Genomic DNA, 15,781 nt, shown 5'->3' on the forward strand with positions numbered 1-15,781 from the left:
TTCTAGATTAAAATGAGTTGGACACTGGCCTTGCTCAGTTGTATTTACTTTGTGATTTTGTGAAGAACAAGAAATTAAACACCTATGTTAATTTTGAACCTGCTATATGGTCTATTTATTAATTGAAGGGTAAGATTTTAGGGCACAATGTTTCACGGATGTACTCTAAATCATTAAATGTCCCTATTTGAAGTAAAATATCTCTATCTTGGAGCAGATTCTGGCTGTGAATTTAATTTTGCTTCAGGGTAGCCTAATACCCTGATGCAAAATATCCAATTGGTACCAGTAATCAATGCCATCTCACAGATGGATAATTCAATAGCTCCCATTGCATAAAAGTACTCCAGGGAAACCCTCTGGAAAAACCCTGTGCGATCATGTTGTTTGTCATTGATCCAAACTAAATCCAATCATGCATGGTTAATGCTATAAAAGGGATTTTATATAGGAAGCACATTGAGTTTGTATTCCACAGTTGCAGCTACCTTCACGCTGCAAGCCAAGAATTGTAATTCATATCAGATTATGATCCTGTCACAAAAGCTGCAAATGTGTATCAATACAGAATACAATGATGCTTTACTCCAAATCCTAAAGGTAGAATTTGAAATGTGACCCCTTCACATTCCATCATAGCACGCGACTGGACACTTTTGCAATGTAGACACTCCTTGGAGAACAGTCAGGTTGAAACTTGGTGAAACATGGTAGTTGTCAGCTTTATTTCTCCTGTATGACTTTGACCTTTTTCTTCTCATCGTATAATATCTGTTTCTGGTTGATTCACTTGATATTTAGAGAACACAAAGGGCTGCAGAAAGATGTCACTTGTCTTTGTGTTATAGATTGTGCAATGACTGATATTTTTGAAAATTATCTCCCAAGATGTGGACATTGCTGGCGAGGCCAGCATTTATTGCCCACCCCTAGTTGCCCTTAAGAAGGTGGTGAGCTGGATGGCACGGTGTTGCTGTGGTTAGTACTGAAGCCTCGCGTTGCCGAGGACCAGGGTTCGATCCCGGCCACTGTCACTGTCCGTGTGGAGTTTTAATAATAATAATCTTTATTGTCACAAGTAGGCTTACATTAACACTGCAATGACGTTACTGTGAAAAGCCTTAGTCGCCACATTCCAGCCCCTGTTCGGGTACACTGAGGGAGAATTCAGAATGTCCAAATGACCTTAACAGCACGTCTTTCGGGACTTGTGGAAGGAAGCCGGAGCACCCGGAGGAAACCCACACAGGCACGGGGAGAACGTGCAGACTCCACACAGTGTCCCAAGCCTGGAATCGAACCTGGGACCCTGGAGCTGTGAAGCAACAGTGCTACCCACTGTGCTACCGTGCCACCCTGCACATTCTCCCCATGTCTGCATGGGTCTCACCTCCACAACCCAAAGATGTGCACAGTAGGTGAATTGGCCATGCTAAATTGCCCTTAATTGGGGGGAAAAAAGAAGGTGGTGAGCTGCCTTTGTGAACGACTGCAGTCGTTTAGATGCAAGTACACCCACAGTTTTGATTTTGACCCAGCAACAGTGAAGGAACTGCAATATATTTCCAAGTCAGATTAGTGTGTGACTTGGAGGGGAATGTCCAGGTGGTAGTGTCCCCATGCATTTGCTGCCCATGCCCTCTTAGGTGGAGGAGGTTTGGAAGGTGCTGTTGAAGAAACCTTGCTGCAGTGCATTTTGTGAATGGTGAACACTGCTGCCACTGTGTGTTGATCGTGGGGATTAAGTGATGGTCATGCCTTTGAATGCTAAGGGGTGATGGTTAGAGTCCCTCTTGTTAAATATGGTCAACCGCAACCACCTTTCTTTGTGTTAGGTAGCACTGTCAGTGACGCCTTTCATTATTTTGGTGATGATTGAGAATAGACTGATGGTGGTAATTGGTGGGGTTGAATTTGCTTTTTGTGGGCAGCGCATACCTGGACAATTTTCCACATTGCTGGATCGATGCCAGTGCTGTAGGTGTACTGAAACCGGTTGACCAGGGGCATGACTAGTTCTGGAGCACAAATCTCCAGTAGTATTGTCGGAATGTTGTCAGGCACCAGTGCCGTCAGCACATCGCATTTCTTGATATCAGGTGATATGAATCGGATTGTCTGAAGACTAGCATCTGTAATGATTTCAATCTTGGGGTTTTAATTGGTATATTGAGAATATAGATGGGTATTATTTAAATTTGATGTCACCAACAGGCAGGCAGATGAATGGTAGATGGCAAGCGTGAGTTAGACCCTGTCCTGCAGCAAAGCCTGGTATCCAGTCGTCTCTGATTTTTCTGCCATTGGACCAAGACCTCACTCCACCGGGACCGTGAGTGTGCAATGACCACCCCACATTAAAAGAATCCACCCACTCCCTGTGTTTATCCCGAAGGCTTTTTTCAGGCGGGTTAACAGGAGTATAATGGGGTTTGTGTGGGCGCGAGTGACTCCGAGGGTGAGAAGGGTGTTCCTGGAGCGGAGTAGAGATAGGGGGGAGCTGGCGCTGCCCAACCTCTGTGGGTACTACTGGGCCGCCAATGCGACAATGGTGCGCAAGTGGGTGATGGAGGGAGAGGGGGCTGCATGGAAGAGGCTGGAGACGGCGTCCTATGTGGGTACGAGTCTGGGGGCGCTGGCAACGGCGCCGCTGCCGCTCCCTCCAAGGAGGTTTACACCACGAGCCCGGTGGTGGTGGCGGCCCTCAAAATTTGGGGGCAGTGGAGGCGGCATAGGGGGGAAGTTAGGGCCTCGGCGTGGACCCCATTACAGGGGAACCACCGGTTCGCCCCAGGAAGAACAGGTGGAGGGTTTTCGGGGTGGCACAGGGCAGGCATACGAAAGTTAGGGGACCTGTTTGTGGACGGGAAGTTCGCGAGCTTGGGTGAGCTGGAGGAGAAGTACGGGCTCCCCCCCGGAGAACACCTTCAGGTACTTACAGGTCAGGGCGTTTGCCAGACGGCAGGTGGTGGAATTCCCACGGCTACTGCCACACACAGTACAGGACAGGGTGCTCTCGGGGGGGTGAGTGGGATTGGGGAAGATCTCGGAAACTTACCAGGTGATGCAGGAGGAGGAGGAAGCCTCGGTGGTGGAGTTGAAAGGTAAGTGGGAGGAGGAGTTGGGAGAGGAGATCGAAGAGGGGACGTGGGCAGATGCCCTAGGGAGGGTGAACTCTTCCTCTTCATGCGCGAGGCTCAGCCTCGTACAGTTTAAGGTGCTGCACAGGGCAGACATGACCGGGACAAGGATGAGCAGGTTCTTTGGGGGTGAGGACAGGTGTGTTAGGTGCTCAGGGAGCCCAGCAAATCACACCCATATGTTCTGGGCATGCCCAACGCTGGAGGAATTTTGGAAGGGCGTAGCGAGGACGGTGTCGAGGGTGGTAGGATCCAGGGTCAAACCGGGCTGGGGGCTCGCAATATTTGGGGTGGCAGAGGAGCCGGGAGTGCAGGAGGCGAAAGAGGCTGGAATTCTGGTCTTTGCGTCCCTGGTAGCCCGGCGGAGGATTCTCCTTCAGTGGAAAGATACGAGGCCCCCAAGTGTGGAATCCTGGATCAGTGATATGGCAGGGTTCATTAAATTGGAGAGGGTGAAATTCGCCTTGAGAGGGTCGGTACAAGGGTTCTTTAGGCGGTGGCAACCGTTCTTAGACTTGCTGGCAGAACGCTAGACATTGGTCAATGGCAGCAGCAGCTCGGCGGGGGGGGGGGGGGGGGGGGGGGGTTTACTTTATTTTTGTTTATGTTATTTACACTGGAAGGGTCTGAGGGGGTGTATACACCTGTTGCCTTAACTCGGGGTGTTAATGTTAATTTATTATTCAGGTACGGGGGGGGGGAGGGGTTTGGGGGTTGCTATTTTAGATTGTGTTTTGTACTCACCCCTGTTGGGTTCTTTTTTCTTATTTTGTTATTGATATTTTATGAAAACCTTTAATAAAAATTATTTAAAAAAAAAAAAAAGAATCCACCCACCCAAATGAATTTTGAGACCCAGAACATCAGGACGCTTGTGGACAACCCCAACAGCAACAGACCTGAGTGTCACACCGCCATCATAGCTTGGGAACTCCGATGATGCAACATTGACATTGCCATCCTGGGTGAGACACCACTGGTAGGAGATGGCCAGCTTAAAGAACAAGGTGGTGGACACATCTTCTTCTGGAAAGGCAAACCAGAAGAAGAACATCGTCCCCACGGGGTCGGCTTTGCCGTAGAATATTAATTGGTTGGACATCTCAACGAACCGCCCTGTGCGGTGAGCAGATGACTGATGACCCGACGGCTCACCCTAGCCCAGAAGCAGCCCCAACCCTAGATTCAATAAACGGGACAAAAGGCATTCTACTCCAGCCTCGACCAATCACTGTCCTGCAGCCCAAAGGGAGACAAGCTGATTCTCCTCGGCGACTTCAGTGTGGGGAAAACAAACTCCCAACGGAGTTGTCCACCTGACAATATGTTAGAACTTGGTCATCACAAACACCCTATTCCGCCAAAGGGACAAGCCGAAGACCTCATTGCAATACACCAGCTCTAAGCACTGGCACCGAATAGACTATATCATCGTCCGCACCACAACTGGAGCTAGCGACTGCTGGACTGACCACCGACTAATCTGCTCTACCATAGTCACCCGCTCCAAGCACTGGCACCTAATAGACTATATGATTGTCCGCACCACAACTGGAGCTGGCGACTGCTGGACTGACCACCGACTAATCTGCTCTACCATGTCCATCACTCTGGCCTCAAATTGGCACAGGCAGAAAAAACTTTGCAACAGGAGACTCCATGTCTCTGGACTCAAAGACCCTGATAAGAAAGAGCTACTGAGTCGGCGCATCACAGCTAACCTGGCGAGAACCAACGAGCCAAAGCCGCAGAATTCCCACAGCATGGTCCGCCTGAAAAGCCACCATAGTCAGCACCTGTGAGGAGACACTCGGGCACTTGACCAGGAAGCACCAAGACTGGTTCGCCGAGAATGATCAGGTGATCCAGGATCTTCTTGACCGCAAACGTAAGGTGTTCCTGAACTGGCAGGTTGACCGAAACTCGAGTGAGGAGAAGCCGACAGGAAACTGCAGGCCGAGGTACAACAAAGAACTCGCGACCTAAAGAACAGATGGTGGGTGGAAAGAACGTAGGAGACTCAGCAACTTGCCGATAACCACGATGTGTGTGGTTTCTTCACAGTCAAAACCATCTATGATTCTACCCCACTGAGAGCCAAAAACAGGGAAGCTCTCATTTCAAGACAGGGAGGCAGTCAATGCCCACTGGAGAGAGCACTTTGAGGACCTCCTCAACCAAGGCACAGCCCTCAACAGATGGAATCCCTGCAGAAGTATTCAAATGCAGCAGAGAGTCACTCTTGACAAGAATCAACAACCTCATCACCCTTGTCTGGAAGGAAGAGAGCATGCCAGACGATCTGAGAAACCCCTTAATTGTGACCATCTTTAAATTTAGAGTACCCAATTATTTTTTTTCCAATTAAGGGGCAATTTAGCGTGGCCAATTCACCTAACCTGCACATCTTTGGGTAGTGGGGGTGAAACCCATGCAGACACGGGGAGAATGTACAAACTCCACATAGACGGGGGCCGGGATCGAACCAGTGTCCTCAGTGCCGTAGGCAATAGTGCTAACCACTGCACCACCTTTTTGATGGAAGGTGCTGTTGAAGGAGCCTTGGTAAGTTGCTGCAATACATCTTGTAGATGGTACAGACTACTGCCACTGACCTGGTGGTGGAGGAAGTGAATGTTTTAGCTGGTGAAAGGCATGCTGGTCAAGCAGGCTACTTTGCTTTGGATGGTGTTACGTTTCTTTAGTGCTGTTAGCTCGGGCAGCATGGAGGCACAGTGGTTAGCACTGCTGCCTCACGGTGCCAAATACACTGGTTCGATCCCGGCCCCGGGTCACTGTCCATGTGGAGTTTGCACTTTCCCCCCCGTGTCTGCCCCACAACCCAAAGCTGTGCAGGGTAGGTGGATTGGCCACACTAAATTGCCCCTTAATTGGAAAAAAAATGAATTAGGTACTTAAAATTTATTTTAAAAAAAGGAAAAGAAAGTGTTGGAGCTTCTGTCCTGCATTTTGTGGAGAGGGCAGAGCTGGGCTGATTTGCACATTGTCTGGTAGATGCCAGTGTTGTAGCTCAACTGAAGTAGCGGCTTTTTCATCATTTTGGGTCATAAAGTGCTTTACTGCCAATGAAGTGCCTGGTGTAATCAATATTGTAATGTGGGAACTATGGAAGCCAATTTGCACGCAGCAAGCTCCCACAAATAACAAAATAACAAAATAATAAAAAACAATTAATCTGTTTTGTATTGTTCGTGGATAAATATTGGCCAGGACCTGGGGATAACTTCCCTGCTCTTCTTTGAAATAATGTCATGGGATCTTTAATCTCACCTGAGGGGGCAACATTGGTTTCACATCACCTCTGACAGCACTCCCTCAATGATGCTCTGGAATGTCAGTCTAGATTTTGTACTTGAGGAATATTTTGGGATCCTGTACATAGCGCTACAATGATAGTAATTTGTGACATGACACAATGCAAATGTAGCATGCTTGGGAGGAACAGCTGATTTTGAAGTGTGACTAGAAGTTTACACTGTTGAGGATTTCCATGTCTCCTCAGCATCTGTTTGTATGCTAATTGATTATAGATTGATTGTAACCAGCTAGTTCCGAAGGAGAAGGTGGGCGAAGTGGAATAAGTATCATAGGGGAATGTCTAAGGGACAGTGATCGTGGTATTTTTATAAGGTTTAGATTCGGCTTGAGAAAGCACCAGGAGTAATACGAAGTAAAAATAATAAATGGTGGCGGATGCGGTGGGTTGGAGGACCTATTGCAATGGTGTGAGATAGATCTGGCCCAGGTAAATTGGAATCTCAGATTGACAGCAAAACTGTAATTCAGAAATGGGTTGCTTTTAAAGAGAAAGATAGTTTAGGTACAGTCAAGATACATTCTTGCAAGGAGGAAAGGTAGGACAAAGAAAGCCAGATCTCACAGAGAAAAAGATGAAGCAGAAAAAGAGTGCATATGACTGGTGTCAGGTTGATACGAGAGCGAACCAGGCTTAATGCAGAAAATAGAGAGGGAAATTGTAATATGATGTGAATCCAGAAGAATATGAGGAGAGACTGTCAACTAATTTAAGAAATGCAAAAGCCTGTGGATATGTAAAATAGTAAAAGTGTAGTGAAAGGAAGAACTGAGCCGACTAGGGACTAAAAATGGGATTTACATATGGAGACAGAACACATCCCTTTTGCCTACATAGGACGAGTCCCTTCATATGTTTTATATGTGGCTTCTGGTAAGCATAGCTCACTTACCCTTGCTGGACGCTACATGTATACATATGCATCAGATATATTTTGCATCTGTTTTTACCAAGGAGGAAGATGCTGCCAAGGTTAGAGTGGGAGGAAAGATGGCCTAAAAATGGTGTGGCGGTGTTAGATAGGCTGGCTGTGGTTAAAGTTGATAAGTAAGCAGGAACAGGATGAGGTACTAAATGAGTACTTTGCATCAAAGAAAAGGACTTTGTGGAAGATGATTCTTGGGTAGGGTGTGTGGACAGTCTGGGTCATGTTGACATCGTAAAGGAGGAGGTATTGAGTTTTAAAAATGATATTAAGGTCGAAAAGTCTCCTGGGCCGGATGGGATTTACCCCAGAATACTGAGGGAAGCAAGGGAGGAAATTGCTGGGGCCTTGACTGACATCTTTGTATACTCAATGGCTACAGGGGAGGTCTCAGAGTAATGGAGAATAGCTAATGTGATACCGCAGTTTAAGAAAGGCAGCAGGGATAATCCTGGATACTATAGGCCAGTGAGCCTCATGTCAGTGGGAGAGAATTCTCAGGGACAGGATTTATACCCATTTGGAAACAAATGGACTCATTAGCGATAGACAGCATGGTTTTGTGAAGGGGAGGTCGTGCCTCACTAACTTTACGGAGTTTTTTGAGGAGATGACAAAGATGATTGATGAGGGAAGGGCGGTATGTTGTTTACATGGACTTCAGTAAAACTTTTGACAAGGTGCCTCATGGCAAACTGGTACAAAAGAGCAAGTCTCACGGGATCAGAGGTGAGGTGGTAAGATGGATACAGAACTGGCTTGGTCACAGAAGGCAAAGTGTAGGAGTAGAAGGGTGTATTTCTGAATGGAAGGTTGTGACTAGTGGTGTTCCACTGGGATCTGTGCTGGGGCCTCTATTGTTTGTCGTATACATAAACGATTTAGAGGAAAATGTAGCTGGTCTGATATGTTTGAGGATGATACCAAGGTTGATGGAGTGGCAGATAGTGTTGAGGATTGTCAGAGGATACATAGATATGTTGGAGACTTGGGCAGAGAAATGGCAAATGGAGTTTAATCCAGACAAGTGTGAGGTAATGCATTTTGGTAGGTCTAACGAGAGGAAATATACCGTTAATGGCAAAACCCTTAGGAATATCGAAAGTCAGAGAGATCTGGGTGTGGAGGTCCACAGATCTTTGAAAGTGGCAATACAAGTGGACAAGGTAGTCAAGAAACCATATGGAATACTTGCCTTCATAGGACAGGGCATTCGAGTATAAAAACTGACCAGTCATGCTGCAGTTGTATAGAACCTTGGTACGGACGCACTTGGAATATTGCGCATGACTCTGCTCCCTCTAAATCTTTCACACTATGGCTACCCCAGTTAATGTTGGGGAAGTTGAAATCCCCCACGATCGCTACCCTATTACTTTTACACTTCTCTGAAATTTGCCAACATATCTGCTCTTCTATTTCTCTCAGACTGGGAGCCTATAGAACACTTCCAGCAATGTGATTGCTCCTTTTTGGTTTTTAAGTTCCACCCATAAGGCTTCAGTTGAAGAGCCTTCTAAGATGTTGTCCCTCCTTTCTGCTGCAATTGATTCCCTTATCAAAATTGCAACACCCCCTTTTACCTCCTTTCCTATCTTGCCTGAAGATCCTCTGTCGTGGAATACTGAGCTCCCAATCCTGTCCTCTTTCAACCATGTCTCAGTGACAGCAATGACATCATATCATGTGCCCACAATTCATATGCCTTGTTTTTCAGACTCCTTATATTAAAATAAATACCATCCAATCTTGCCAAACTCCCTTGTGACTTAACTGGCCTAGACATTCTGTGCCTTCCTGACTCACTTGATGTCTCTTCTAATTTTGGCTGTGCATCTATCCCTGCTGAACCTTCTTTCAGGGTCCCAGGCCCCTGCCAAGTTAGTTTAAACCGCCCCCAACAGCATGAGCAAACCTCCCTGCAAGGGCACTGATCCCATTACGGTTCGGGTGCAAACCATTTGCCTTGTACAGGTCCCACAGTCCCCAAAAATGATCACAATCTCCCAGAAATCTAAATCCCTCCCTCCTGCGCCATCTCGCCACCCACTCATTCATCTGGACTAACTTCCTATTTCTGTACTCAATAGCACATGACAGCAGAAGTAATCCAGAGATTACTACCTTCTCGGTCCTGTTTTTTAATCTATTTCTTAGCTCCCTAAATTCTGCTTGCAGGACTTCCTCCTTTTTTCTGCCTATATTGTTGGTCGCAATGTGTACCACAATATTGGTCTGTTTGCCTTGCAATCGTTCAGTGACATCCCTGACCCTGGCACCAGGGAGACAACATGCCATCTAGGGTTCTCTTTTACAGCCACAGAAACGCCTGTCAATTGAATCCCCCACCACTATAGCCCTGCTGTTCTTTCTCCTCCGCTGTTGTGCAGCAGACCCACCCATAGTGCCATGAGGTTGGTTGTCACTGCTTTCCCCTATGCAGTCATCTCCCCCAACATTATCCAAAAAGGTATATCTGTTTGAAAGGGGGATGGTCCCAGGGAAGTCCTGCACTACCTGCCTTCCTCTACTCTGGTGGTCACCCATGTCCTTTCTGCCTGTTTAGTCCTCACCTGCAGTGTCACCAACTCACTGAGCATGCTATCCACTACCTGCTTAGCATCGTGGATGTTCCAGCTCTGAAATGGTTAGCCAGTAGCTGCAGTTGGACACATTTCCTGCACACATGGTCACCAGAGACAACTGAAGCTTCCATGATTTGCCACATAGTACAGGAGGAGCATTTCACGGGTACATGCTGTCCTGCCATGACCACCCTTAAACCCTTTATTTATTCCCCTTTAACAAAATATTAAGCTATATAAAAACAGTTTACTTACCTCCCTTACACTAACTTTACTTCCCTTACCCTACTTTGTTTACTTATATTACTTTATTATAATGACCTTGACTTACACTTATTTGTGCTGTTATGTTAACATTTCTGCTTGGCACTAGTGCCCAGTTGTGTAAACAAAAAGATTGTAGAGCTGCAAAATTAATATGTAGACTAGTTATGCTGAAGGTTAAATTATGATGAAGATGAATTGAAGAAGGCTTGCATTGCCCCCCCCTCCCCCCCCCCGCCCCCGCCTCCACTGAAGATATGTTTTTTAAAAATTTGGTTAACAGCAAAGCTCAAGAAATTCAGCTGTTAGTAAGTTAATATTTCCACAATTCACATCTTGCCTCTAATTGAAGGTTATTTACTGTTATGTGCAGCTATAAAGTGCAGCTTCTTGTTGAGTGGCTTTGCTCAGTGGAGTTGATGGCTTGCTGTCATCTCTGTGGACAGCTAATGCACTTAACAGCACTGTCAGTGCCTGTTGTTGTGAAAATAGGGTAATTTTAGGTTGTGTGCTGTATGGAGCTCTTGATGGGACTGATTTAGGTCTGCTTTTTCTTCACTTAGTGGCAGTCAATTTATTTATTGTGCTTTTGACAAAAAGCAATTGGCTTTGTGACTTGAGTGCTTTTTAAAACAAACACATCCTTTTACAATGCCTCAGATGAGTGTTTTTTTTTAGTATTTACCTGGACATCTTATTTTGGATTGTCCACTGTATGTTTGAAGGACTAAATTAGTTATCAGTTGAAACTAGTCTCTTATGCTGACAATACAGGTAAAAGCCACCCTACACTTTCAGAATTGAGAAAATAATTAGCTCTTGGATATGAATCCTCAATGGAGCCAAAAATAATCAGGTGCTCTGAATTTCATGTTTAATTTTGAAATAGCGACTTTCACATGATGGAAAGTTTCAAATTTGCCACAAAAACAGAGAAAATAAATCTAAATATGAAACGGATTATGATGAGCACAACCTGAAACTTTTAATTGTACCGATGACACACGACTAGGGGTGGACTGTAACCTGTTTATATAACATTTGTATGTTAAAACATGCAATGTAAATGGCATCAAATTATATATAAATTTTCACAACATTGCTGATAGTACCTGTATTGAACATGGAAACAATGCCATAGAAGTTAACAGTGCAAAATGAGTCTGTTCAGCCATTGAGTCTGCCAACTCTTTGTTAGAGCAAAACATGAGTTTATCTGACGGGCATTATAAATACCATATTCAGAGACAGTAAAAGTTGCCGTTATAATTTTCAGTTGCTAAAACACAAGCTCAGTAAGTTCTGCAGCAGGGAATACAGCACTGTATTGTAAACTTAGTTATATTTTTTCTTGGTTATTCCAGTTGCAGTTTTTGAATAGATAATAGAGATATTGAAGGGCCCATAAAGCTTCTAGCAATAGATCATTTTTGTCACAATTAATTATTTATTTCCTTTCAGGAGGAGTTGCTGGATGAAAGCAATGAGAAAACATTCTATGATTCTGATGAAGACCAGAACAAAAATGGTGTTGCTGCTAAACAGCCGTATGTAATGGACCCAGATCATCGGCTGCTCCTCCGGAATACCAAGCCTTTACTGCAGAGCAGGAATGCTGCTGTACGCATCGTAATTTTGTGTACCTTAATTGTTATAATCAGTAAATCAATGTTACTTTTGATGTACATCACTAGTAAGGGAGGGAAAATGAAACAATGATGTGTCGCCTTTCCACCCTGATTGCTTCCGGATGATGTCACTAATGCCTCACAAACCTCATTGAATTCCTTGAGGATGTGATGAGACACATTGATGAAGGTCGGGCAGTGGTTGTGGTGTATATGGATTTCAGTAAGGCATTTGATAAGATTCCCATGGTAGGCTCATTCAGAAAGTACGGGGGCATGGGATACAGGGAAACTTGGCTGTCTGGATACAGAATTAGCTAGCCGAAAGAAGGCAGCGAGTGGTAGTGGATGGAAAGTATATCGCCTGGAGGTCGTGACCAGTGGTGTCCCACAGGGATCTAGTCTGGGACCCCTGCTCTTTGTGGTTTTTATAAATGACTTGGATGAGGAAGTGGAAGGATGGGTTAGTAAGTTTGCCGATGACATGAAAGTTGGTGGAGTTGTAGATAGTGTCGAGGGCTGTTGCAGGTTACAACAGGACATTGACAGGATGCAGAGCTGGGCTGGGAAGTGGCATATGGAGTTCAACCTAGATAAATGTGAAGTGATTCATTTTGAAATTTGATTGTTGAATACAGGGTTAAAGGGAGAATTTTTGGAAGTGTGGAGGGACGGAGGGATCATGGAGTCCACATACATAGATCCCTCAAAGTTGTCACCCAGGTTGATAGGATTGTTAAGAAGGCGTATGGTGTGTTGGCTTTCATTAGCAGGGGGATTGAGTTTAAGAACCATGAGGTTTTGCTGCAGCTTTATAAAATCCTGGTTAGGCCACACTTGAAATATTGTGTCCAGTTCTGGTTACCTCATAGGAAAGATGTGGATGCTTTTGGAGCAGGTGCAGAGGAGATTTACCAGGATGCTTCCTGGACTGGAGGGCATGTCTTATGAAGAAAGGTTGAGGGAGCGAAGGCTTTTCTCACTGGAGCGAAGCAGGAAGAGAGGTAACTTGATAGAGGTGTACATGGTGATGAGAGGCATGGATACAGTGGATAGCCAGAGACTTTTCTCCAGGGCAGTAATGACTGTCACAAGGGAGCATAATTTTAAGGTGATTGGAGGAAGGTATTGGGGAGATGTCAGAGGTAGGTTCTTTACACAGAGAGTGGTGGGTGCGTGGAATGCACTGCCAGCAGAGGTGGTGGAGTCATAGTCATTAGGGAAAATTTAAGCGACACTTGGACAGGCACATGGACAGCAGTAAATTGAAGGGGTGTAGGTTAGGTTGATCTTGGATTAGGATAAATGGTCGGCACAACATCGTTGGCCGAAGGGCCTGTACTGTGCTGTACTCTTCTATGTTCTAATGCTTCATTCGATAGACTAGCAGCGAAAGTGGAGCAAGTGTGATTCTGCTGACTGGCATTGCCATTGCATGTCAATCAAAGAAGAACCATGCATGCACAATCCCATGTTTGGTAACCTTATTATGAATCTTCAACTACAATTGGCTAGAGGTGATGACACAGTCAGTCCTTGAAACAAAGCTGATGTGAGGCCTGACTTCTAAAAATGTGGTAATTTAAATAACATCTGTTGCCCACTGGTTGCAATTTGTGGTTCACCACTTGCCCAAAAGGTGTCACATATACAGCCATATTGCCAGAATGGTGTGGTTGTATTGCAGGACATGCACACTGGAAGTGTTTGGAAGACTGATCGCTTGTAATAACGCAACATCTGGCATAAGAATTGCTGCTTGGTGAATGTTACTGGTTTGCCTTTGACCTGCTGGATAGACACCACCCTCTAATAAAGCACTGTAAGCACTATATTTTACTGAAGGAAAAATAATGATAAAATTATGCTTGCACTTCTGGCCATTGCAAAAAGCTGGATGGCCAAATGATAAGTTGGTATTAGGCACCGCTGCACACGCCTCACTCGAGGAGGCTGTGCAATGCTGATGGGTTCCTCCAGTGAAATGTTTACTAGTAACAGTTATTAGAAAGTAAGGCTAAGTTGCAAAACACTGGACAAATAATCAGAAAACTTTCAAGTTCCAAAAAAAATCCCATTCAGGGAAACTGTTATTTTTTTTCTTGTTTTGATTCAAGCTGATGTGGTTATTATCACTGCTTGTCAGATTTCCGGAGTGGAATAATTTTATGAAACTTATTTCAGTTTCCAACAAACAAAATTGGACATTGTTAAATGCACTAAGGTGATGAAGATCATGGTGCACTTTTCAGAGAAGAGGAAATAGTTTTTGCAGCTGTAATGCTGCTCTCCCTACTACCATACAAAACGGATTAACTTATTAGCATTTTGCACTTATTTAACATTTTTAACAGTGTGCCTCAGAGATCCTAAAGGTGGAGACATGAGGAGGCAGGTCTGTAATCAAAGTTAATGCTGGTATTAAAGAGGTAGAGAGGTTTAGGGATGACATTCCAGAGCGTGAGGTGACGGAAGCTCAAAATTAGGGAGTCAATGGATAGTGAAGTGCAGACATGATGGATTAAATGGCCTCCTTCTGTGCCGTAACAATTCTGCGATTCCACAACTATTATTGGGAAGACTGGAGATGTGTAGCCCTGGAGAATGTCAGGCAAATTGGGGATTGAGATGATGGAGAAATTTGAATATGGTGAGTATTATGGGTGAGTGTGAGCCTACGTAGATCAAGATAGTTGAGTGGGGCAGAGTATGGGAGGGTACAGCAACAAGGTTTTGGTAAAAGAGGCCGGCATTCTGGCCTTTGCGTCCCTAGTAGCCCGGCGAAGGATCTTGCTAATGTGGAAGGAGGCGAAGCCCCCCAGCCTGGAGGCTTGGATAAATGATATGGCTGGGTTCATAAAGTTGGAGAGGATTAAGTTCGCCTTGAGAGGGTCTGCGCAGGGGTTCTACAGGCTGTGGCAACCGTTCCTAGACTATCTCGCGGAGCGTTAGAGGAAGGTCGGTCAGCAGCAGCAGCAACCTTGCGGGGGGGGAGAGACGGACGTCCTGGGAGGGGGGGGGGGGAAAGGGGGGACTGCCTGGGAGGGTGGATGAGCAAGAGATAACATGAAGGGTTGGGGAAACTGGCACGTGCAGGTGAGAGCCAGTGTACAAAGCTGTGTAAATATATCATTTTGCCATGTATATATCTTGCTCTGCGCGATTTCTCGTTTTTTTTGTTTTGTTACGGGGGGGTGGGGGGTTATTGTTTGTAAGGGAGAAAAATTGTGTTAAAAAACTTTAATAAATATATATATATTTTTTTAAAAACAAGGTTTTGGTAAGCAGAAATCTATGGAGAATGGGAGGGTGGTCGTGATAATTTAATACCGGACTCTAAAGGTGCGAAATGGGTGGATAAGGAATTTAACAGGAAACTAACTGAAGGAGAGGCTTGGTTAGAAGCAACAAACTGCCCTTTGTCACTAATTTCAAAAACTACTTATCCTCTTGCTCATTCAGCCCATTTTCATCCTCTCCACGCTGCCGAGACTACCCTGATCATTTACTATCATCTGCTTTGTCTTGAACTGTGGTGTATTATCCCTCCTTTAACCCCCTGTGAAATTTGCCATCACTGACTCTGCTCCATTCGTGGCTAAATATTGGAGCATTATTTTCACTTGTTTCGTCAAGTCCATGTACATTCATAGCCATCTTATTTCTGTAAAGTTTTATCCTCTCACCAATGCATGGTCAGCTCACAAGTACAGCAAAGCTTCACCTTTGACTCCTCTTATTTGTCTATGTGCTGCCCCTCAGTACTATCAGTGGGTATTCGGTTCAATTTCCATTGGTATGGTAATTGCTTTGCGCATCTACCCCAGCTTAATTACCATCGCTTTATTGTCTGATTGTCTGACATCAAAGTTTTCTCTAATTTAATATTGGCAAAAAAGGAG

General features: G+C 45.1%; 1 protein-coding gene across 1 annotated transcript in view; it reads left to right on the forward strand.

The window, feature by feature from the left end:
- The window catches only part of ap3b1a (adaptor related protein complex 3 subunit beta 1a), a 411,535-nt gene that overhangs the window by 160,036 nt on the left and 235,718 nt on the right, over positions 1 to 15,781 (forward strand). Inside the window, exon 8 of the mRNA XM_072516008.1 lies at positions 11,713 to 11,871. Within this exon, the coding sequence (XP_072372109.1) occupies positions 11,713 to 11,871 (159 nt within the window). The remainder of the gene's footprint in view (positions 1 to 11,712; positions 11,872 to 15,781) is intronic.

The sequence above is a fragment of the Scyliorhinus torazame genome, chromosome 9 (assembly GCF_047496885.1).
Source record: "Scyliorhinus torazame isolate Kashiwa2021f chromosome 9, sScyTor2.1, whole genome shotgun sequence".
NCBI lineage: Eukaryota > Metazoa > Chordata > Chondrichthyes > Carcharhiniformes > Scyliorhinidae > Scyliorhinus > Scyliorhinus torazame.